Source organism: Podarcis gaigeae, assembly GCF_964106915.1.
Source record: "Podarcis gaigeae genome assembly, chromosome: 8".
Classification (NCBI taxonomy): Eukaryota; Metazoa; Chordata; class Lepidosauria; order Squamata; family Lacertidae; genus Podarcis; species Podarcis gaigeae.
In genome coordinates, this window is record NC_139684.1 from 74,142,038 (window position 1) to 74,165,382 (window position 23,345).

Genomic DNA, 23,345 nt, shown 5'->3' on the forward strand with positions numbered 1-23,345 from the left:
GTCAGTTCCTCCCCCGTTTTCCAGGTTTTGTAGGGGGTCCGACAGGAAGCTCTGGCTGGCAGCAACCATGCCAGTTTCGCAATTGCAAGGTGTTGAGTTTTTTTTTCCTGTTGTTGTTCCGTTGTTCCCCTTTAGAGGAGACACGTGCCTCCCCATTTCAGACGTTACATTGCCGACTCGAAGGTAGGATGACACGGAGTTCGGTCGGGTGCAGTTAAACCCAGACCGACACCACAGACGGCGCGCTGTTCCCGCGAGCAGGCCAGCCCTGCACGCATCAATTCGCACAGTACAGCCGGATCCGTAACTGGGTGAACAACAAAAGACACGCGTCACGACCTTTCACCCAGTTTCCTCCAGCGCGCGCGTGCAGCCTCCCTCCCTCCTCAAGCCTCTCCCTCTTCAACAGTAACTTAGACGCCGCTCTGATTGGCCTCCTTTCGTTTCGGAGGCGGAGTGTGGTGGGGAGCGCGTCACGTAAATACCGCTGGTTGATTGGCCTGGACAGATGGCATAATCTCCGGAACCCTCGCGCTCCACCCCCCATTCCAATGCTGTGATTGGTGAAAACGGTACTTCAGTCATCCAATTTGAAAAAGCAGTCGCTTTGCCTTCGTTCCTTCCCCTCTCGCCCTCCCATTATGCCCTCCTACCGAGTTCCTCGATTGGCTTGCGGAAACCCGAAAGAAACTTCCGATTGGGCACCACGGACAACTACACACCTGACCCTCTTGAGGAGCTTTGAAGACACGCTCACGTGATTCCCTCCTCCCCTTCCACATGCGCACGGATTGGACCGCCTGGTCATCTTCCCGGTTGGCTGGGAGAACCCGGTGGGCGTGGTGAGGAGGAAGCTAGGCGGCTGCTGATAGGGCGACTGAGAACGGGGCAAGATGGCGGCGGCCGGGCTGAGGGCGATGGTGGGCGTGAAGAGGGTCATTGATTACGCCGTGAAGGTGCGCGCGGCGAGGCTGGGGAGGGCGGCGCGCGGGGAGGGAGCCCCTCGGAGGCCTGAGCCCCAAGAGAGGGAGCGCTTCTCCTCCGGAGGTCCCCCTAGCCCAGACCTGCATGTTAACACGACGCTGAGCGTGTGGCGCTCACACGTTAACGTTGTCACGTGTGTCTGAACCCCTGTGTTCACGGGCAGTCTGCCTCAGAATATTACATGTTGGAGGGGGCGGCTTTTTTTTTCTTCTCAAAACGGTTTCCCGGAGGCATTTGCCTGGTGCTGTCGGCTTCTTTTCTGTCCTTGGCTGATTGTTACTAACTTTTTCAGTTATTTGTTTCTGAAGCAGTTTCAGCCGAGAAAAGCTTACAGCGATCCGTATGACTAGAAGGCCCTCCTCCTCATGTTTAGCATCTGAAATGCATGGCACAGGAGGGGGGGAAAGGGGGACCGAGAGGGAGAAAGGAAAGGAAAGGAAACCCAGGCACTCATTATTTTATTGCGTGAATTCAAGGTGGCGCGTATCGTTCTCCCCTTCCCCACCTCCACATTTTATTTTCACAACGGCCCTGTGAGGTAGGTCAGGCTGAGAGACGGTGCCTGGCCCAAGTTCACCTCTTGCTGACAAATGCCTTGGTGGAGGAGAAAGCTGCCAGTGGCAGTCAGCCGTGTTAGCAAAACGAAATCTCCTTTTTCAGAGACGGTATAGATAAGTTTTTCACCGTAGAGTACTGTAAAAGAAAAGAAAAAAACTTTTTTGCAATAGAGTATTGTATTAAAAGGAGATTTGAGGGAGGGAGGAGAGGTGACATGGAGATGTTTGTTGAAGGAAGCCTTTCTTGCCATCATGTTGCATTAAACACTGCCTGGTTTGATTCTGTACTTGTATCCCTCAATCCCTTCGTTAATATTTGTTTCTGATTCAAGAATCTCAGCTGGACCTTGGACCTGAGAGCAGTGTTCGAAATTCCCATTTTTCTAGACACATTTTGCAAAAGGGAATTTTATTAAGCGAGAACAGTTTTTGAGCCTTTGGTGCAATACTGACCCTAAAATTTGAGATTAAAACTGCAGAGTGGAAGGAAAGGAGGATCTTTTTCTGCCTCCCCACTTCCAGCTACTCTCTGAAGACTGGAAAAGAGACCCTCTTTAAGAATATTAGGAGAGGTGGGCAGGGGAAGGACTAGATGGTGTGAAAAATGAACATAATATTTTCGCTGCAATTCATTCATTTTCAGCTTTGTATTCTTGTTATTTAAAAAGTGTGCCTAGACATTCCGTTGTTGCGCTCATAACCTGGGTTTAAGGTGTCATTTAGATCCTAGCTTTCCTATTTCAGTTTCTAACACTGCCTGAGAGATCAGGGCTAAATTTCCATACTCAGTGGGTGTGTCTTTCGGCAACTTTTGTCTCTCATTCTCAGGTAAATGGGAATAACAGTGACCTGTTTGTTGTCAGGTGTCATGCTTATATCCTGTGTTTCTTCCACGGAGCTTGATAGCTTGTATTCTCATGGAATTACTGGCTTGAGGCTAGCCAGGAAGCTTCATGTCTTAGTCAGGATTTGAAACTGGGTTACCCAGATACTTCACCTTGGAATCAAGACTTTGAGGGCTTCTTCAGACCTTCTGATTTTCTTATATGAAGGCGTTTCCATGTAGGGAAGCTGTGTGCAGGTTAACATTTGTGTGAGGCACTTGTATGTGGCTCTCCTACTGAATGCATGCATACTGGGAAACTGCCCTCCAGCATGGATAAGTTGTGAATGCATATGTAATAATAATAAAAAATAATAATTTTATTATTTATACCCCACCTGGGTTTCCCCAGGTGATATTTGCACCTGCGAATCTACATGCAGGTTCAGTGATACTTCACTGTTCAGTGATAGTTTTGGTATCAGAAGGTCTTAACATCTGAAGAATCCGTGGTGCTGGTCAGCCTAATGCAGTTTTCTTCAAACCTTGGCCCTCCAGATGTTTTAAGACTACAATTCCCATCATCTCTGACCACTGATCCTGCTAGCTAGGGATCATGGGAGTTGTAGGCCAGAATCATCTGGAGGGCCAACGTTGAGGAAGCCTGGCTAATGTGTGGAGAAAGTCTGCAGAACAATGCCAGAAGGTTCTAACTGCTGGAAGGTTCAAATGGGTGCCTTGCAGCTGCGTGTGAACACAATCCCTAAGCAGCCAGTGTGGTTGCTGATTGCGCGAAGACGTGTGTGCAAGCAGCCGCCTTCTTTTTCTGATTTTAAGTCTATGTTTACAAGATCTCTGTGCAGGAGCCGGCTGTTTGATCTTGGGCCTTCCTTACGCAAACAGAAGCTTCTTCCAAAACACTTAAACCCATAAACATTGAGGAGGCATACAATGAGTATTCCTGTTGTTCCTAGGTTTTAATGCTCCATTTCTTTCTCCCAAAAGAGTTGAGGGAACTTATTTGAGAGTGCCTTGGACTTCAGCTGTGTGTTTCCTGTAATTCCTTGTGTGCTTTTGTATTGTACTGTGGATAAAATTCTCCTTGGGAGTAAGTCCCATTGAATTCAGTAGAACCTATTTCTGGGTCATCATAGTTAAGGTTGCAGTATTTGTGTATGAATGTGTTGCTGTAATTTCTTCTCTCAACCAAAGATATTTCTGCATTCAACTGGTTCACATGTTATGCTAAGCCAAACCACGGTTTAACGCAAATGCACAAGCGTGAGAGTTCCCAGAGAGGAGATTGTGGCTGCTTTGAGCAAAGCCCAGGTTTGGCTCAACATGGCATCTGAATGCAGGCTTGTGGCTTATCTGGAGGAGAAAATAATGAGCTCCGGTTTGAATAACGTGCTAAAACACGTTGCTTGCAACAGAATCAGAGAGGAAGAGCAAAGTGGCTGCAATCTGCGCCCCAGCAGGCTGCACATTCATGCATTTGCACGAAGCCATAGTTTATCTTAAACAATACATGCAGACCAGCTCATTGCCTTCACAAACTGTAGGGATGAGAGGATGAGGAAAGAGTAGAACCAAACCAATCAACTTGAGCACCCCAAGGTTAACCAGCCCAAGGCATAGGGGGGGTGAGTGGCTCCTAAGTGAATAGTTTTGTTCTTTCTCTTTTTGGTCTTCTACCCCCTGCCCCCATCTTCCTTCACCTGGACTGAGATTAGCATTTTGTGAAACTGACAGTCTGTGGATGTGCTTCAACTTCTGCAATCTTGGCAGCCCTTTTTGGAGCAAACCCCAATTGCTGAAATCGCAGCTGAGCGTATCCATGTACCAATGGGTCATGTCAGAGCTTTCTCTGTGTAATTTCATTCCCATGCATGACCAGAGATAATCAAGTGGAGAAAAATCATAATTGAAAATGACCACATGAATCGGAGAGCAGAGAATGGCTGGAGGGAATGGGATGAGGTTGATTGCAGCCACCGCCACCCCCCCCCCCAGCCATTTGTGTCATCTTTGTTTTCATTTGTTTTGTCAAAATCTTTTAATTGTTCCTCGCTTCGGGAATCCAAGATGATTGAAAGGCAGGCTAAAAATAAACAAGCAAACAGCCCCCACAGAAGGCTGTGCATAAGGAATAAATTGCAGCCTTATGTTTGTTGCAAAATTAGTGGATGGCAAAGATATACATATAGTCTTGGCTGAGAGGTTTGATTTCAGGTGTTGCTTGTTGGCTTCCCACTAGCAGGAGAAGGGCTCGGCTAGGTCAGACCAGTGGCCCATCTAGTTCAGCATCATGTTCTTACAGTGGCCAAACAGATGCCCATGGGAAGCACAAGAGCAGGACCTGTGCGCAACAGCTGGCATTCCGAGGTACACTGCCCACCATGGTGGAGGTAAAGCAGAGCTTTAAAAGGGGGCAGGTGATGCTTTGGTCCAAACTACTGAGCCTCTTGGGGTTGCCAATCGGAAGGTTGGCGGTTCGATTCCGTGCAATGGGGTGAGCTCCCGTTGCTCTGTCCCAGCTCCTGCCAACCTAGCAGTTCAAAAGTATACCAGTGCAAGCAGATAAACAAGTACGCTACGGTAGGAAGGTAAACAGCATTTCGGTGTGCTCTGGCACTCATCACAGTATTCTCTTGCGCCAGAAGCGGTTTAGTCATGACCCACATGACCTGGAAAGCTGTCTGTGGACAAACACTGACTCCCTTGGCCTGAAAGTGAGATGAGTGCTGCAACCCCATAGTCGCCTTTGACTGGACTTAACCAGTCTTTTACCTTAGCCTTAGCCGCCTTGCATTTGTCTAATCCTCTGTGAAAGCCATTATGGATCTAGTTGGCCACTGTGAGAACAGGATGTTGAACTAGCTAGATGGGTGTTTGGCCTAATCTAGACGGGCTCATCTTGGGTTCTTATCTCAATTAAAAGAGAGCAAGCTCTTACAGCAAGCATGCATTAATGCAACTCTAAACTATTTGAAAACTTTGCTAATGTTTGCTACCCTACCTGGGGCTGATGATGCCCTGTGTCCTGCATTCAGCTTCTGGATCCTCACAGAGGAGGAGTGGGAAAGGTCCCCAAGAGCTTCTTCCCCTAGTTCCAGATCTTCCTTAGCTGCCTCCATGACAACTTTGCTCCTCTTGCAGGTGCGGGTGAAACCAGACAAAACAGGCGTAGTGACAGATGGAGTCAAGCACTCCATGAACCCCTTCTGCGAGATCGCCGTGGAGGAAGCCGTGCGCCTCAAGGAAAAGAAGATCGTCTCGGAGGTGGTAGCTGTGAGCTGTGGTCCACAGCAGTGCCAGGTGAGGAGGCATTCCCCAAAAGGAGGAGGCAAGGCAAATAGAGGGCAAGGGAAGGAAATCATTGTGTAACCAGAACCCACAGCTTCCATTGAAACTGTTGATCAGAAGGCAGGGAAACCAACAATAGGTGGAGCCAGTGGCAAGCAGAGCCACCTGACTGGTTGGGGCAGGTGGGAGCTGAATGAGGACAGATACGAGATTGGTGGGACCCTGCCCTAATTTCCATCCTCCACTGGCCTCTATATAGGACCTCACCCCATCAATGGTATCTCAAACCTGAGTTCCATTCCCAGATGGTTGAGTCGGTCACTTCTGCTTTATCCCAAACTGCTGCTATTCTCTCCCACCCCAGACTTTCTCCTCTTTTTTTTTGCTTTTATCCCCTTTTCTCCTCAGCCTTTAATTCATGTCAAAATTTTGTTTATGTGACATTTGGTATCTGGTGTAGAATTCAATTCCTGGAAATACTTTAAGAAAGTCTAATGTCTAGCTGTTATATTTGTCAAGCTGTGCATTGGTTGCTTACGCACTGTAAGCAATTAAACTTTCGCAATATAATAGAATATACATTACTTTCAAAAATGGCAGGTTAGCTCAAAAGCGAAAAGAAGAACTTGGGTGGTGGTGGAAGGAGATTCAAACTATTGCCTCTGTAGTCTGCTAAATTCCTGCAGATGATGTTTTATCTAAGTTTAGCTGCTATAACAACAAAGTGGGCAGCTCTTGAAATTGCTTTCCTTTACTGTGTCATTTAAAAAATCCATTAACTTGTTCGGGAATGACCAGCCTGTTGTTTTTTCAAGGAAAGAAAAAGGACCCAGTAATTTTGTCCCTTGGAGCGTTGTAGAGGAAGTAGAGGAAGTAGAATGGGCTTCTAGATAATTCCTCAGTCACCTTGGCAAAGTCTTGCTTGTACTTCCTTAACTGAAGACCTTATAATTTGCACTTGAGGGGTTGGTGATCATATTAGAAGAACTCAGGTCCAATAAGTAACTAGACCTGTAATTCAGTTGAGCTACATATAGAAGCATATATGGGCTGAAAATGTCAGCATATCAAGGAGACTTAAATTCCTGGTTACATATGTCTCTTCCCTTGCTGCTGCCAATTCTGGCTAAGTGCTGTTCAGGAGTACCAATGATCTAGTTCCTGCCTAGAGGTGCACCTAATGTCAGCCTGTTGCAGGGGGCAGCCAGGGCCTTCATACCCTGCATGTGAACACCTGCCTGGCTGTAGCTCCAAACAGAATGCTGGACTCGATGGGCTGTTGGTCTGAGCCAACAGGGCAGTACTTAAGAGTGGTCTTAAGAGTGGTCTCTGACAAACAAGTGGCAGTTACACAATCATATCTCGGCTTAAGAAGCTGAGATACGTGTGAGCTTCAGGGACCTGCCTGCAGCCACTTTGTTCTCCCCTTCTTGCGAGTTCCTTGTCTGGACATAACAGCAAGCTATGATTAGCCGTGGCTTCTTGGCTTGTTCTTGGCTCATTCGCAGAAAAGGAAGAGCAAAGCAGGAGCAAAGGGGTTGCATGCGGGTACATGAAGCTTGTGCGCTTCTCGGCTTATTAAGCCGTGGTTTGATTATGTAAATTCAGCCCTGGGGAGGGGGGGAGGTTCTTAAGTCTAGTCATCTCTTGAAGCGCCTCTACTTCACCTTTAAAATACATCTTTTCTAGATGTGTCCTTTTGGGGTGGGGGATGGACGTAACCAGAAGGCATCCTAAGTACTGAGGTTGAGTAGAAACAGTGAGAACTTTAAAGCCTTGCAGATTTATAATGGTATACTCTCTCTCCTCCACTGTACTTGTCTGACCACATGATGCATCTGATTAAAATAGACTGTAGTCCAGGAAGGCCTATGCTGTAATGAATTTGTTTGCCCTTTGTATCGCACGGGGCTCTTTAAGGCTAAAGCAAGAGTGGAAGAGCTTGAGGCATGAGGCACCCTTCAGGGGCCTCATGCCTGTGGTGGATTGGCAGAGGAGGTGACTCGTACTTTTGTACATTAGGCTACAGATTACCATGACCGCTTCTACTGGGTTGAGTAAAACTGGAGATGTAAAATAAGAAAAGCCTGGCATAGAGGATGCTTTGCAGGGAGCCCTGTTGAAGTCCTCCAACACCCTGGCTTTGGACCCCTGGCTAAAATGAGGTTGCTGGTTTCTTGTGAGCCTGGTTCTGAATGAAAGCGGGCAGGTTGTCGTCATTGCAGGAGGGCAATGTAGCAAGAGAAGGGCTAGCTCAGCTGTGGTTTGGAGTTTTCATCCTCTGCAGTTCCTTCAGTAGGAAGCTTGCTCGGTGAGTTTTACCCATGGTACTTTTCTTTTCTTTTCCTTTTTAATTTTTAATTTTAAAAGTATAAAGATTCAACATACATATGCAAATACAGAAAGAAAGGGGGTGGGACAAGAAAAAAACCCTAAAAGAACTAACACTACAAATACCCGTGGTACTTTTCTGCTGTAATTTGGGATCGGGAAGGAATCTTTCCTGCCACCAATATTGGCAAGTGATTTTTAAAAACCTGCCTTCCTCTTATTTGTGGGGTGGCTTAAGATGCAGTAAGCATCCTGTACGTTCTAAAGCAACAAAGGTCGCCAGCAGACCAAGGAACTGGTGGCATCAGCGTACTTGTTGGGGCACAGCTCCTCTCCTACCTTCCCTAAGTCTGCTTGACTTGTGCGGCCTGAGGGAGGACAGAAGTGAAGAAGACCCGTAGTTCAACGGTAGAGCATCTGCTTCGCATGTAGAAGGTCTCAGATTCAATCCCCAGCATCTCATGTCTGAATCCCTGAAGTGAGAAAATACTACACAGACCAATGATCTGATTCAGTATTGGGCAGATTCATATGTTCCTAATAGCAGGCCAGGGAGTTTGTGCCATTAGCTCTTGAAAGGACCATTAACCAGCCTGAGTAAACTATATTTTTGCAACATATATTTAGTATTTCATTCCTTGGAAGAAAGGCAATATTTAAATGACTCAGAGTAGGCACGCTGGAATTGATGAACCTAAGTTCATCACTGCTGTTAATTTCAGTGGGTCTGCTTTAGTAAAAGTTAGTTGACTACAACCCTATTCTTCTAAGAACACCCCCCGAAATCCCTGCTGACAGCCTACGATCAAATTAAGGGTCATTAGCTGAGTCATAGAGCCCATGATTTGCAGGCAGAAGGTATTGGATGCAATCTCTGGCATCTCTGAGTAGGACTGGAAAATACTATTGTTTGAGGGTTGTATCCGGACTAAGTTGTGCTCAGAGCAGACCTATGAAGTTGATAGACCTGTTAGTCATGTTCATTAAATTCACTGAATGTACTGTGAGTGTGGCAAACGTTGGATGCAGCACTGACTCCTTGCCTGTCAGTGTAGATCAGGGGTTCCCAATCTTTTTGGGCCCCCAAGAGGCACATTATCTATGAAATTGCTGCAGGCAGTGCAGTGCACCCATTTCACAGAAGAAAAGTGGACAGTGCTCAGATACACACCCTTTAAAAAAAAGGAGGTAAAACACCTGCATGCACCCTAAATCACAGACAGAAAAACGACAGGCAACTCTCTCTGCCCAACCAGAGAGAGAGAGAGAGAGAGAGAGAGCGCCAACTTTCCCCTCTCAATTTAAATAATAAAAATAAAAATTGAGGGGTGCAAGGGGCCACGGTGAGTGAAAATATGGCCCTGGTGTGACTCAATATGGGATAGTTTAGTATGTCCTTATTCAAGTGGTCTGCTTTTGAGGAATCTGTTTGCTGTGGGAGCAGCTTTCTCCCATAAATACCCTCTGTACAGCTTTGGTCTGTGTTGCATGGACGGATGGAACAGAGTGGACTCCTCAGGGAAGGTCCAGTATGACACTGGGGGACAGCTTTCTTGCTCCTTGTCTGGTGACTAGAACTGGTTGTCCCAAATTCTTTTCTCCATCCTCCATTTGAAATTGGTGCTCAGGCGCACCTAATTGCTTGTCCCAAATTCCTTTCTCCAATTTTCTGTTGGGAAATTGGTGCTCAGGCTCCTTTCTGTCTATGTGCCAACTTGCTGAGTGGCCTGTGATCAAAATAATTAATTCTAAATCGAGAGCTTTTTACAGCTCAGGGGGCTGAGTGCAAAGAGATGAGGGATGGACTAACTAACTGGTGTTAGTTAGGCTGGTGGCCACCAGGTGGTACCAGCGGCACACAAGAGAGAGCTCTGTAGATATGCTGAGAGCAGCATGTTGAAGATGCTGGAGCCAAAACCCTTTCTTCTCCAAATACTGGGTACCAACCTTTGACAGACTTAACACACCTGAAGCAATGGAGAAGCCTGCCTTTCGCAGCCTATTGAGGTGTGCGGAGTGTAGTTGTCTGGGCTAGAGCATTGCCTGTATGAACATTAAGGGTGGTTTTCTCGTCCAGTGAGCAGCAGAGAGAGAATTAGGAGTTTGACAAATGAAAATGAGGTTCCCGTAACTTTACTAGTTGTGTAGACGAGGGGGTTTCAGCAGGGCACACTGTTAAAGGTGTAGGACCACCATCATCTAAGCACCTCACTGGGTTGTTAAGAAAAGGGGCTCTATTTAGAGAGCATCATAAGAGTTAAAAGGGACCACATGGTTGATCTAGTCCAACCCCCTGCAATCCAGGAATCTTTTTGCCCAACCTGGGGCGTGAACTCACAACCCTGATTAAGAGTCTCATGCTCTACTGCCTGAGCTATCAAGGCCTGTGAGTCTAAGGCAGACAGAGACAGACTTCAAGCTTTCCAAATTTACCTTTCTTTCCTTTTCCTTTTCTTTTTTTAACCACCATTTGGAGCTGGGGGCCAAACAGTGACTTGCGAGTAAGACTAGGTCCAAATGATGACTTAAGCAGCAGCAGAAGCAATTGACTCCTGCACCCAGGATAACTTGCATAGATGCAAGTAAAAAAATTGCATCTGAGTTAATTTGTATCTAAGCAGGAATTCTGACAATTCTATATTGGGGTGGGGGTTGTGATGGGGGCAGTTTTTTTGTTGCTTTAATTGGGAACCTTTTCCAGCTGACTGAAAATCATCCAGCAACCTACAAACCAATCCCAATGTACCTTCCCTTTGCCCCCATCTAAGGGGAGCCCAAATGCAGAGTGGGAACCGCCAACAGAATTTTCAGCGGACACAGTTAGTCATAACACAAGAGATGAGAATCTGCATCACCTGCTGGAATTCCCTCTGTCTGTTAGAGAGAGAGAGAGAGAGAGGAGGAGGAGGCGGCAGGGCTCCCTTAAAGGTGCTGACATTGCAGTCCTGTGCACATTTACTCACACGTAAATCCCACTGTCTTCAAGAGGGGTTGGCTACCAGGTAAGCCCATAGGATCGCCACCTGCACAGCCCTCCCGCAGCCAAAACCCAGCTTTCTGTTCTGCCCTCGGACAGCTCCCAAGAAAGGCCATGGCGCGGGGGGCGCTAGGAGGCAGACGCTCCCCACTTTGCTTTTGAGATCCCATGCGGCGTGTGTCTGTGCGCAGCTCCAGCCGGTGAAAGTAACCGGTTTGGACATGCCTCTCTTGCCTCCCCCTGCCTCTCCCCAGACCTGGCTCTGCTCTCTTTTCTCTCAGCTGCGGCTTCCTGACAGCCCCACCGTCGCCAGCTATTTTCTGCACTGCTGCCCCCGCTTCCCAGTGACCTTCACTTGCTGCGCTGCTCTCACAATCCCCCCATTTTTTTTTTTTTTATAAAAGCAGCCCTTCCCTTCCCCCTGCAGCAGCAGCCAAGCTGACGTTCCTCAGTCTCTGAGATTGGGAACAAATGCGGGGCTTTTCTTTCTCTCCCAAGGCCATCTTCTCTCTGCCCTCCTGCTTCTGATTTCTGCCTGCGGTTGTGTAAAGGGCTGGCTGGCGCAGTGATGGGTTTACTATTGCAAACTCAGCAGCTGCATCTGTTGGGGGGGGGGGGTAGTGCCTTGGCTCCGTTCCCAGTGGGGCAGGCATCCCCCTTCCCTATAGAGGCTATTATCATTGTCATTAACAAAGCTGCAAAAGAGAACTCGGATTTCTTCATGCCAGGACTGTGTATCTTGAAAGCACAGCATCCAGTTTTCTTTATATTACCGGTCCCGCTCAGGGCAGCATAAATCTTCCAAGACCTCCACCCAAGACTGGTTTCTTTCTCAAGATGACTGCGTTGATTCTCGACCCGCGGTCTTCTTAAGCACCGCAATCTTTCCTTCGTGAGAAGTGGTGTTGGGCCACTTACGGGGCTTCCCAGTGTTGTTGGGCTCCCAAAGTCCTATCAGCCCTAGACAGCATGACCAATTATTGGGGGTGATGGGAGTTGTAGTCCCACGGCGCCTGGCAGGCCCCTGGGGTAAGGTGCGTTTAATTGTTAAACAAGCAAATAGGCCTGAGAGGAGAGTTGGCATCACAAATGTATTGTTTTTCCTAGGAGCGCTCTTCTTCTAGGCCTTCCCGAGGGGCCTTTCTGGGACAAGAATTAATACCTTAAAATTCTGAGGAAAGCAGATGTGTGTGTCAAGTTCAAGGCTTCCTTCTTTATTGTTCCTTTTGCCTCCTCCCTCCAGGAGACGATCCGCACGGCCCTCGCAATGGGGGCCGATCGAGGGCTGCATGTGGAGGTTCCTGCCAAGGAGTACGAGAGCCTCAGCCCCTTCCATGTTTCGAAGATCCTGGCTGCGCTTGCCAAAAAAGAAGGAGTCAACCTTCTGCTGCTGGGGAAGCAGGTAATAGAGATGCAAGTGTGTGTGTGTGTGTGTGTGTGTGTGTGTGTGAAAGAAGGGATGAGCTCTTGCACAGGTAAATGGTGCAGCATGGAAATGAATGTGCACCCACCATGTTGCTCTCCTTACGAACCTCCGGAGATCAAGTTTCCGGAGAAGGGCCGGTGCACCCAGCAAGCTGGCTCCTGTTAAAGCCTGATCTCATCCCTTGCCTTCTCATGCCAGGAGTCATTCCAAAAGACAGCTTTCTGCATGGGTGTGCCATCATGGCCGAGGCATCATTTCCATAAGAACATGGGAACCTGCCTTATACTGAGTCAGGTTACTGCTTCCCCCAGAGCATTCTTGCCTTCCTTGCTTGCCAGTGGCTTTCTCTCTCCCTTTTTTTAAAATAATATTTATTAAAGTTTCAAAAAAAAAAATATTACAAAAATATAGAAAAACAAAAAATACAAAATACAGAAAAAGTAAAAACAATTAAAAAGAAATCCATCTTTCCATGTCTTGTCTTTCATTTACTTGTTTCCTTGACCTCCTCACACCTCCCTTTTTTGTATTCTAGTTCAATTGATTATTTCAGCAAATCCTTTCCATTCTTGTTTTTATCTTAGTAATTTATCTTAATATACATTCTGACCTGTTAACAATCCATTCTTCCTTAACCCTATATAGCATTGCTGCAAAAGCCACATTACATCATTCCAACATCCTTTTAGCATTCCTTAATTTTACACTGTTTCTGTAGATAGTCTTTAAATTTCTTCCAATCTTCTTCTACTGACTCTTCTCCCTGGTCTCAGAGTCTGTCAGTCATTTCCGTCAGTTCCATATAGTCCATCACCTTCATCTGCCATTCTTCCTGGGTGGGTAGATCTTGTGTCTTCCAATACTTTGCTATAAGTATTCTGGCTGCTGTTGTTGCACAGTGGCTTTCTCTCTCAGCCCTACTTGGATATGCCGAGGATTTGAACCCGGGACCTCCAGCGTGCAAGGCAGATGGTCTGCTGCTGAGGTACGGCCCTTCTTCAGAACGGGGACATTAATATGGCCTCTTATTACGTAGCGGACATAAGAGAAAAAGGAACTGGCAGGCAAAGGGGCAGAGTTAAGAGAGGCTGAACCTAACAGACCTGAGGGGTGAAAGGAGCAAACATCTGGGTTGCCAGTTGCAGGTTTCCAACAGTATATCTGGACTGAAGCTGATTCAGGGAGATTTATGAAGTGATCTCCGAGATGATTGGAAAGCAGATCTGAGACTTGGGAAAAGGAAGCAGTGAACAGCAGGGAGATGCTGCTTCCGCAGCATCACCTTTTAAAGCACAGATGGGGAATCTCTGCCTCCCTAGGCCAGAGTCAAATCAGGCAAAGCAGCAGTTGTGGATCTTACCTTTGTACAGCTGGCTGCATTCCAGACATGCAAGAGCCTGATCTTCCTACATATATATATATATATATATGCTTTCGTAGATTTTCACGGGTACAGGAATGCAGGTTTTGGTGTCCTCGGGTGTCTTCCCGTGTAAAAGTTGGGGTGTCTAGGCGACGTTTCGACGAGGTCTCACTCGTCATCTTCAGGCTGGTGCTTTCGGCTTCTACAGTATTTATAGGAACTCAAACATTGAGATCCCGCTCTGTTCCAGTAACTAGAAGCCGAAAGCACCAGCCTGAAGATGACGAGTGAGACCTCGTCGAAACGTCGCCTAGACACCCCAACTTTTACACGGGAAGACACCCGAGGACACCAAAACCTGCATATATATATATATATATATATATATATATATATATACACACACACACACACACACACACACACATACACACACACACACACACACACAAAAAAAACCAACAACCCAACAACAACAACACACGCTTCCATCTAGGCAAGCCAGAGACAATGCTTCAAGAAGGCATTTCAGCCAGGCAAAAGCACATGATTTGAGGCTGCTGGGCATCGCAAGTGGGAGATGTGGCCTGGGAAGAGGGAGTCTCGCTGGAGAGTCCCAAGGGCCAGGTCCCGAGGCCTGGATAACCACATTTGGCCTGAAGTTCCCATCCCCTGTGCTGAGAACTCTGCTTCTGCACCCGAAGGATGCAAGGTCTCATTTTGCAGAGGCTGTTACTTGTCAGAAGGATGGTCATTCTCATTTCATCTGGCTCGAGGGGAACATTTTGTCACTCAGGTGCTCAGGTGACCACAGGTACCCTCATTCCTGTTGGGAGACCTGCCCTGACTTGAGCCTCCCAAAGAGAGTGCAACCAGTACATCCCATGTTACAACTTTTCACCACTTACGATGGCCGGAGACCCTGGCATTTTTGGGCCGGATGCAATTGCTGCAGAGTCCCGAGAGAGGTGCCCACAGGGATGCTTTTGGGCTGCTCTGTCCCCTGAAGGGGAAAGGTTCTTTGCCCTGAAAAACAGCTGCACTTCCTTGTCCTTTGTGTGACACCTCCTCTCTCCAATCCTTTTTCACCCCTTGCATGTTTTTCCAGGCCATTGACGATGACTGCAACCAGACAGGGCAGATGACCGCAGCGTTTCTTGACTGGCCTCAGGTACTATTGGATGGGGAGGGGGCGTGTTATGTGGAATAGATGGAAGTGAGCAGCAGGGCTGGCAGGCAGAGAGCAGGTGGCCTATTAAGGAAGACGCATTTGTTTTCCATACTCGAGGAAGCACAGCTTGAAGAAGGGAGCCCATCCAATAGGCTACAGTGATGGTATGAAGGACTGGGGTTTGCCGGCAGTGGTTGGGGCAGAGCCAAGAGTGGGTGGGCCTTTCCTTCCTGTTTGCCATTTTCCTTTCCCCTGTTTTTCCTTTTCCTTTCCTTTCTGGCCTGAGGGCAGCTGTGTGACCATCCTGCTTTGAGAACCAGCGTGACGTAGCAGTGAGAGTGTCTTGACTAGGATGTGGGAGACCAGGGTTCAAACCCTCACTGAGTCAGGAATCCCACGGGGTGACCTTAGGCCAGCCCTGGCCTCTCAGCCTAACCTACCTCACAGGGTTGTTGTGTTGAGGAGGAAGAGAACCATGTATGCCACCTTGAGCTCCATGGAGGAAAAGGTGTGATACAAGTGCAATAATAAATACAAATAAAATAAAAGGAAGGAGTCGTTCGGCATACAGGCAGCCCCCTCCCCCCTCTACGCAGGGATTACGTTCCGAGGTACCGCACTCCTTGGTGAAATCATGTATAATTGAAAAAGCCTGCAAACACCCTGTTCTGCTCCCCATGAGCCCCTGTTCCACTCTTTTTTTCAGTGACATATTTATGTCGTTTCTGGGTCACTTCCAGGTTCAGCGCGATGTGCATATACACGGTCGCGCACATATTGACTGTGTGTAAACGGGCTGCCGATATATAGGTTTATAAATACCAGGCCAGTCACCTATTTTTGTTTGTTTTGATTCAACAACCACTCTAAGCTAGTGACCTAATTAATGTGCCAGTGAAACTCTGGACTAGCTAGGAGGGGAATGACTGACTGAACTCTTCTGAACACAAAGTTACCAAGTTGCCCCCAGAGAGCCACGCACATCCCAGGCTCCTTCATGATGCGGTTCCAAGAATATATTAAGCATGCAGTCTTCAAACGATTTAATGGCTCTCTGCCTAGGCCCTTGGGTTGTGCATCCCTGCCTCTTCTGCCGTGGATGCCAGTGGCTCATAATAGAGATGAACGCCGTGCCCTGGGCTTGAGCTTGTGACGGCATCAACCAGTCATGGCAGCCTCAGCTTATTCTGAGGTATGCCTGAGGGCTTGTCTGGGCTCAGTTGCCTAAGGAGGCAGGTTGTTGCGATTCTCCATTGTGGTTTAATGTGCCACCCTGGGCATGTGGGTGATTGGCAGGGTAAGAAGTCTGAACCCCCTAAATGATTTCAATATTCGCTTAGCTTCTGTCATTTTTTAAAAAGCTGGTGAGTGCTTCAAGCATGTTCAGTTGGTATAGCAACTGGCAAAACTCTTCTGAGGATGTGTACTTGTAGAATTTCATGTAATGTGTTACTTGCCCTGCCTTTAATCCAGCAGCCCTTCTCTCCCCATTGCAGGGAACATTTGCTTCACAAGTGACTCTGGATGGGGACTGGCTGAAGGTTGAGCGGGAAGTTGACGGGGGTCTGGAGACGGTGCGTCTCAAGTTGCCAGCCGTGGTGACCGCTGACCTGCGGCTGAACGAGCCGCGCTATGCCACCCTGCCTAACATCATGGTATGGCCTGACAACTTTTCATGGGTATTCCGTGCTTGGCACAGCAAACCCTTAAGCAGAGCCTTGTTCTGGAGATAAATGACACACACACCCTCCCCATTTTGTATCCATTTGGGTCCGGAGGACATGAGGACGAGAAGCAAAGGGCCCCAGTGACAAAATAGTAATTGAGCCCTTGACTTCCCCAATTGATTTTCACATTCAGCATTTCAGCAGCAGCAGGTGACAAAATGGGCAGGGGAGCAAACAAGGGTGAGTTGTTTAAGTGCGCCTTGTTTTTATTCCCACCCCAACCCAGAAAGCCAAAAAGAAGAAGATTGAGGTAGTGAAGCCGTCCGACCTTGGTGTAGAACTTACCCCACGGGTGAAGATTGTCAGTGTGGAGGACCCTCCCCAACGTAAGGCAGGAGTCAAGGTGGAGACGGTAGAAGATCTGGTTGCTAAGCTTAAAGAGAGTGGGCGGATCTGAATCTTCAAGTGGCTCTGGTAAGGAGAATACGCATGTTAACTACAGTTGTTGTTGATGGGGTTCAGCTCCCAGCAGCTCCTGCCCAGCATATCCAATAGTAAAGGATGGAACTGAAACTAAACCTGAAATCTGTTGCAGAAAAGAGTAGCCTTTTCAAAAGGAGTGGCTCAGATGTCAGAAGATCAGGAAGAATCCATCTGGTGATGTTGAAAAAGATTGTCTCCTGTCTTCATCCCCAAAGACGAGCAAGAAAGCTATTTTCTAGCATTTCCCTTCATCCCAGGTGCATTTTCTCCTCAATGGGGACCTGTAAAGCTAATTACATGGAAGCGTGGGCTCATTTTGGAGTGTCTAAGGCCTTCTATCTAAACCGAGTGAGGCTTGCTTTTTTCAGTAAGAAGTGTTCAGTTAGTGCAGAGGATAATCTTTTTGACTTTGAGAATCCCAAGCAAGAAGAGGCAATTTGTTCAGCAGCGAGACCCACACACTTGTTGGTCCCTCCTTGGATTCTTTTTATCACTGAGCCTCATCTCACTTAAAAGTGAAAATAATGTAAGAACTGCCTTGCTGGAGACTGACATCTGTCAAGTCTAGCATTGTTTCCTGCAGCATCAAGGTAGTTTGCCCCTTGGAAGTGCTTGAGCAGAGAGTGAAGGCAGTAGCTGCCACCTGTTTTCCGTTCCCTGCATCTAGTGTTCAGAGTTAAACTACCTCTGAACATGACAGTTCCACCTCACCCCTTGTTATTCATACCTGTTGATTCCCCCCATTTCTTCTTAAAAGCCATCTGTGCAAGCGGCCATCATGCCTTGTGGTTCCATAGGGTTGTACCCTGGGTAACTCACTGAGTAAGTTATACTTGTTGCACTGGCGAAGGAGTTTACGGCAGCGGAACACTTTTTGCAAGTGGTAGCGTGAGCAGGTTGCTGGTGACTCGGTTGTGCAATAGATTGCTCAGTCTGTTACACACTGAATTTCTGCTAGCACATTTGTTGCATTGTATCCCGCTGTTGCACAGTGCTGAAATCCACCCATCCGCTGGCCCAAGAGCCGTTGCACTAGCAGACTGAGAATGTTGTGCACAGCCCATTGAAATCGATGGACTTAGGTTAGGTATGCCCATTAATTTCAGTGGGTCTGCTTTGAGTACAACTAACATTGATTGCAACCTGTGGTTTTAAGTGATCTCCTGGCGGGGAAACATTTATAGTCTCTCTCGAACTTACCTCCCACAATTGGCAGTACCCAACTGTTGGTATTTGTATGAGAGGGAACAAAATGCCCACTCTCTCTGTCTCTCTCTAGCCATTCATAATTGCCTAGGTGCATGTGTCATTTACCCCCTTTAGGTGTGTGCGTTTTCCTTACAGGAAAATGCTCCAAGCCATTATGTAGCCCAGCACTATTCGTGTGCCCTTGGAAGTCCCTCGCTGTATTTAGTGGAACTTAACTCCCACACTAGGGACGCAGGTGGCGCTGTGGGTTAAAGCCTCAGCGCCTAGGACTTGCTGATCGAAAGGTCGGCGGTTCGAATCCCTGCGGCGGGGTGCGCTCCCGCTGCTCGGTCCCAGCGCCTGCCAACCTAGCAGTTCGAAAGCACCTCTGGGTGCAAGTAGATAAATAGGGACCGCTTACCAGCGGGAAGGTAAACGGCGTTTCCGTGTGCGGCTCTGGCTCGCCAGAGCAGCGATGTCACGCTGGCAACGTGACCCGGAAGTGTCTCCGGACAGCGCTGGCCCCTGGCCTCTTAAGTGATATGGGCGCACAACCCCAGAGTCTGTCAAGACTGGCCCATACGGGCAGGGGTACCTTTACCTTTACCTAACTCCCACACTCCATAGGGTCTTCCCGCTGGGTAACAAGAACTTTGCAGACTATTCCAAGTGTGATTGTACCATAGATTGATATGTGCCTTTATAGTTGCTGTTCTTCACCAGAGAGATAGGTATGTGTGTATATAAAGTGGGTGTTTGTATTTGTATGTGTGTGTGTGTATGTGTACACACACACACACACACACACACACACACACACGAAGCTAAATCTATGGGTTCTTCCCACTGCACAAATCAATTCTGCAAGAACACATGAAAGCAGAAATTCATTTGATTTGATCTGATCTGTGGTCAAATATACCTTGACAAGTGTTCTGGAGGGTGCAGTATTAGTGCATGCAAATAGTATGCTTGAAAAGAAAAAAATTAGAAGGTCATGATGTGAAGTGGTTAGAATCAGCACAATGCAGCTGAACCAAGAGAGCCGCATAGCTTTTGTTGAACCCCAATTGGAACAGAGTTCATATTTTTTTATGGTTTGACTCCCTGAAATGCAGCCCTGCGTACTTTTCAACAGAGCGCCTGTAATCACTTGATGCTTTGACAGAGATTAAAAATAAAGCCGCCAGTTCTCGGGAATCATTTGAAATGCAACTCTGGCTTCTGCTTTTAGGATAAGAAGGCATAATCGACCCGTCCTTTCTCCCTTTCAGCTTTGCCTGGAGCCGCTGCTGCTGCTGCTGCTGTCGAGGTGGGTATGGCCCTTGGGGAAGGGGGCGCATCTTCCCACCTCACTGGGTCCCTCCGACTTCCTAACCATGCTGCCTTCCAGCTCAGCTGGCCACTGATGAAAGCTGAATGAGACTTTGATTCTATTTTCTGTATTAATGATTGGTCAGATTGCAATAAATGTCCTGTGATTTTCGAAGGTGCTCTGAGCAAGCGTCATGTCACTGCTGTGGTTATTTTTTTGGAGTGGGGTGGAGGGATTGCGTTCCCAATTGCTTACTTTGCTGTAAGTGGTCTGCCCTGGGCATGAAGTGGTATAGTTGTGCTTCCAGTGGCATGCGCTTTGCCAAAGTGGTGTCTGAATAGTTCTCCTGCACATCGTAGATGGAGGCTAACTTTGCCCTGTTAAATTGCCATAGGATTCACGAGCATTTATAAGGCTGGGCCCCAGCATCTGGTTACTTTTGGTCCTTAGCTGGGGGAGCTCACAGAGAATACCTCTCCACTTGCATTCATAGAATCGTCAAGTTAGAAGGGACCACACAGGCCATCTAGTCCAACCCCTTGCAATGCAGGGATCTTTCGCCCAACGTGGGGATCAAACCCACAGCTCTGGGATTAAGAGTCTCCTGCTCTGCCAACTGAGCTGTCCTAGTCTATCCACGAGGATATCTCTGGAATCAGAGGACGCTCTGTTAACTGCCTCCGTTGTTTGCCTCCAGCAATTCTGGCATCTGAAGAAGGAAGTTACAGCCTCTGCAAAGTTTTATGTTCTTCTAAAACGAGTCTCGAAGGTGCTACTCGACTCGGCTGTTAAATAATGATAACCTGAGACTGACATATCTGTCCTAGTGCATTTGGTGTCTGGAAGCTGCTTCCACTTCTGCTGCTGTGACGAAGGCCTGGTTCACGCTACCAGCCAAAGGGGTGCAAAAACACTTCTGTGAGCCTACTATTTCAGATTGGAGGGAGGGAAGCGCATGGTTTCCCCATGGGGCAGGGCATGAATTCCCTGCACAAATGAAACAAGCATGTTGGAAAAGTCTAGGCTAGAACTGTTCCCACTGATAGCCTTATCCTTCATGAATTTGTCTAATTATTTTGTTAAGCCATCTAAGTTGGTAGCCATTATTGCCTCCCGTGGGAGTGAGCGCCGTAGTTTAACTACATAATTATTTTATTTCATAAAATTGATATGCAGCTTGATTCTAGGAAAAAACTCAAAACTATGTTCTGCGTAGCTATGTGGGTTGGCTTCCTCTCAAGTGGTCTTTTTTTCCTTGTTCTGCAAGCACCGCCAGGTCCCAGAATCCTGCCAGTCATTCCCCTTCTCACAGAGGATTTTTGGCAAGTCTTAAGAGGTAGCAAAACTCCGTCTTTCATGCTTGTTAATCTGCCTTGCACTGGAAGGAACACACTAGGGTGTGTCTTAGGAGAATTGCTCCTTGATGGTGAATGACGGTCCTTTATTCTAATGAGCCAGTAGCCAGTCCTCCCTATGCTTGCCTCCCTTTCCAGCGATCAGTAGCAGGTTGGGGACAGAGTCTAAAGCAGTCAACCAGGCAACTGCCAGTAGTTGCCAGGGGCTGAGACGGGTTGGGAGCAGCAGCGGCAGAGGCTGCACCGAGACCAATGCTACTAGTTGTAGGGGATCAAAGAGCCTCCATTTTTTATAGTATTTAACATAAGCTGCCGTGGGATTCGTCTTGGATCAAAAGACGAGTTCAGTTACAAAGAGAGATTTTGGTTCACCCGATAACCCCACGAAGCAGGTCACTGCCAGGACTACATAAACTCTTCTATTTATCATTATTATTTAATCCCATATAAATAATGCAAATTTGTAAGAGTTGATAATTTGGCATGCTTCCATTTTTTTCATAGTTTGAATTTGCTAGGCATGGGGTAGAGGGGGGGGCAGGCAGGGAGGCCTGTGCCCCCACTCCTGGAAAGTTCACCCAGTTGCCCCTTCTATGGTTTCAGCAGGCATTGCCTATGGGTTTTCCGGGACATATTCACAGTCATATGGACTAGAAACTCTTCTTTCCCTAAAATGTTAGAGCAGATTCTATTGTTTGTTTTCATGTTGCCTTCTAAGCCACTGCCTCAAGGCAATTTACACATAAGAGGATCGAAAACAGTGAAAGACACCAAAAAAATAAATATATTTAAGACGAGACTAAAAATCTTAACAAGTAGACACTTGTTGTAAAGTTCCATTTATACAGCTGGCAAAGCCCGTCCAAACAAAAATATTTAACTTTTTCCGGCAAGTGCGGATAGGGAGTGCCTGTCATCAGCTGGAATGCTATTTCACAGAACGGGCAGCCGTCCAAAAGTCACTGCTCCAAGATTTTTGGGCCACAGTACCACATTTTCAATTTTTCTGTGCTCCCACAGAATCTTAGTATACTGTGTCTCCACTTTTTCTTTTCCATCAGCCATGCTCCTTTTCTTCTCCCTCTCCCTCTAACCACCCCCCACCCAACCCAGCACCGTTTTTCTCTTCCCAGCGCCTGATGAACAGCTCAGCCCTGGCTATTTTAGGATGTCTATCTTGAAGAACCAGTTTCTGCTTTTTAGGAACGAGAGCACCAAACAGAAGAACAGCCGTGTGTGTGCATTTGTGTGCTTTTGGGGGTAGGAGCAGGTTATGTCCCTCCCTAGTTTTAGTAACACTGTCTTAGCTGCTTTGAGAAATTTTGCAAAAAAAATTGGGCATGGACAGTTTGATACAAGAACTTTTCCTTTCAGACTTGCCAGTGAACATCAATTCCTTCATGAACTCCAGACCCAAACAGCTTCTCTGCTTTGGAAGATGACTTGGCCCTGGTGCCTCCAAGAATCAAACAGCATCCCTGGCCTTCTGTGTTGGGTTCTGCCACAGTCAAAGCAGTTTTGTGTTGTTCCCTTCACTGCAGCCCAGTCTCCAAACTCCTCCCACCCCATTCCTTGGCTAAAGAGAGAAAACTTGCCTCAGGCCTGTTTTGCAGAACTGGGCCACGGAGTTGTGTGTAACCCTGTTTAATATACATGCTGGCCGCTAATAGCTGGGTGGAGCCTGATGTGAATAACTGGTTCTGCAGGCGATGCATGGCGTCAGCGGTGGGGGTCCAAGCTTGTGTTTTGGAGGGAGGGCTCTTGGCTTGATGCTACTACAGGTGTGCTTTAAAGCTGAAATCCTGGTCAAAGGAAAAGATCAAATGGCAAAGGGAAAACTCAGTGGAGACGTGATGGCCATCTTCAAATACCTGGTGGGCTTTTTGCACAGAAGATGAAGTAGGAATTTGAGGGATGTAGATTTTGGTTAACATTTTAACAGTAAGAGCTGTTTGACAGCAGAAGTGTCTGCCTTGCTCTTTCCTTTGCCGAAGGTCTTTAAGCAGACGCTGGAAGGTCACCTGCAAGAGCTGTTGTAGTTGCACCTTACATTTCAGGCCCTGCATTCAACCTGGCTGCTGTGTCTCTGAATGAGTCCCTGTTCTGCCCTGTCTCCGTTCCCCTCAAGCTATTGCCCGGCACGGATAATTCTCTTGCACTCCTGGGTCGGATGTGATGAGAGATCGTTCGATCGCCATGCGTGCACATCCGAAAAGCAGTGGCAACCCTTGCAGAAATGCTGAAAGTGGGCACCTCTTCTATTCTCTCCCCCCCCCCCCCGGGGGGTTCGGTTGGTTTTTTTGTTTTGTTTTGTTTTGTTTGCATTCTGCAGTGTTCCTTCAGTTTTAATTTGGCAAGAGTATCGCATGATTCAGAGAGCAAGGAGTTTGCTCCTTGGC

General features: G+C 47.5%; 1 protein-coding gene across 2 annotated transcripts; it reads left to right on the top strand.

The window, feature by feature from the left end:
- Positions 1 to 803: 803 nt before the first annotated feature.
- On the top strand, positions 804 to 19,763 carry ETFB (electron transfer flavoprotein subunit beta). 2 transcript variants are annotated; one of them, XM_083754247.1, is made up of 7 exons: positions 804 to 956; positions 5,524 to 5,682; positions 12,222 to 12,380; positions 14,876 to 14,938; positions 16,435 to 16,593; positions 16,892 to 17,079; positions 19,551 to 19,763. In XM_083754247.1, the coding sequence occupies exons 1-6, from the start codon at positions 894 to 896 to the stop codon at positions 17,060 to 17,062; spliced, it is 774 nt and encodes a 257-aa protein (XP_083610373.1). In that variant the 5' UTR covers positions 804 to 893; the 3' UTR covers positions 17,063 to 17,079; positions 19,551 to 19,763. The 2 variants fall into 2 exon arrangements, with proteins under 2 accessions (XP_083610373.1, XP_083610374.1); XM_083754248.1 differs by having other exon boundaries at positions 876 to 4,962; positions 5,147 to 5,682.
- The last annotated feature ends 3,582 nt before the right edge of the window (positions 19,764 to 23,345 follow it).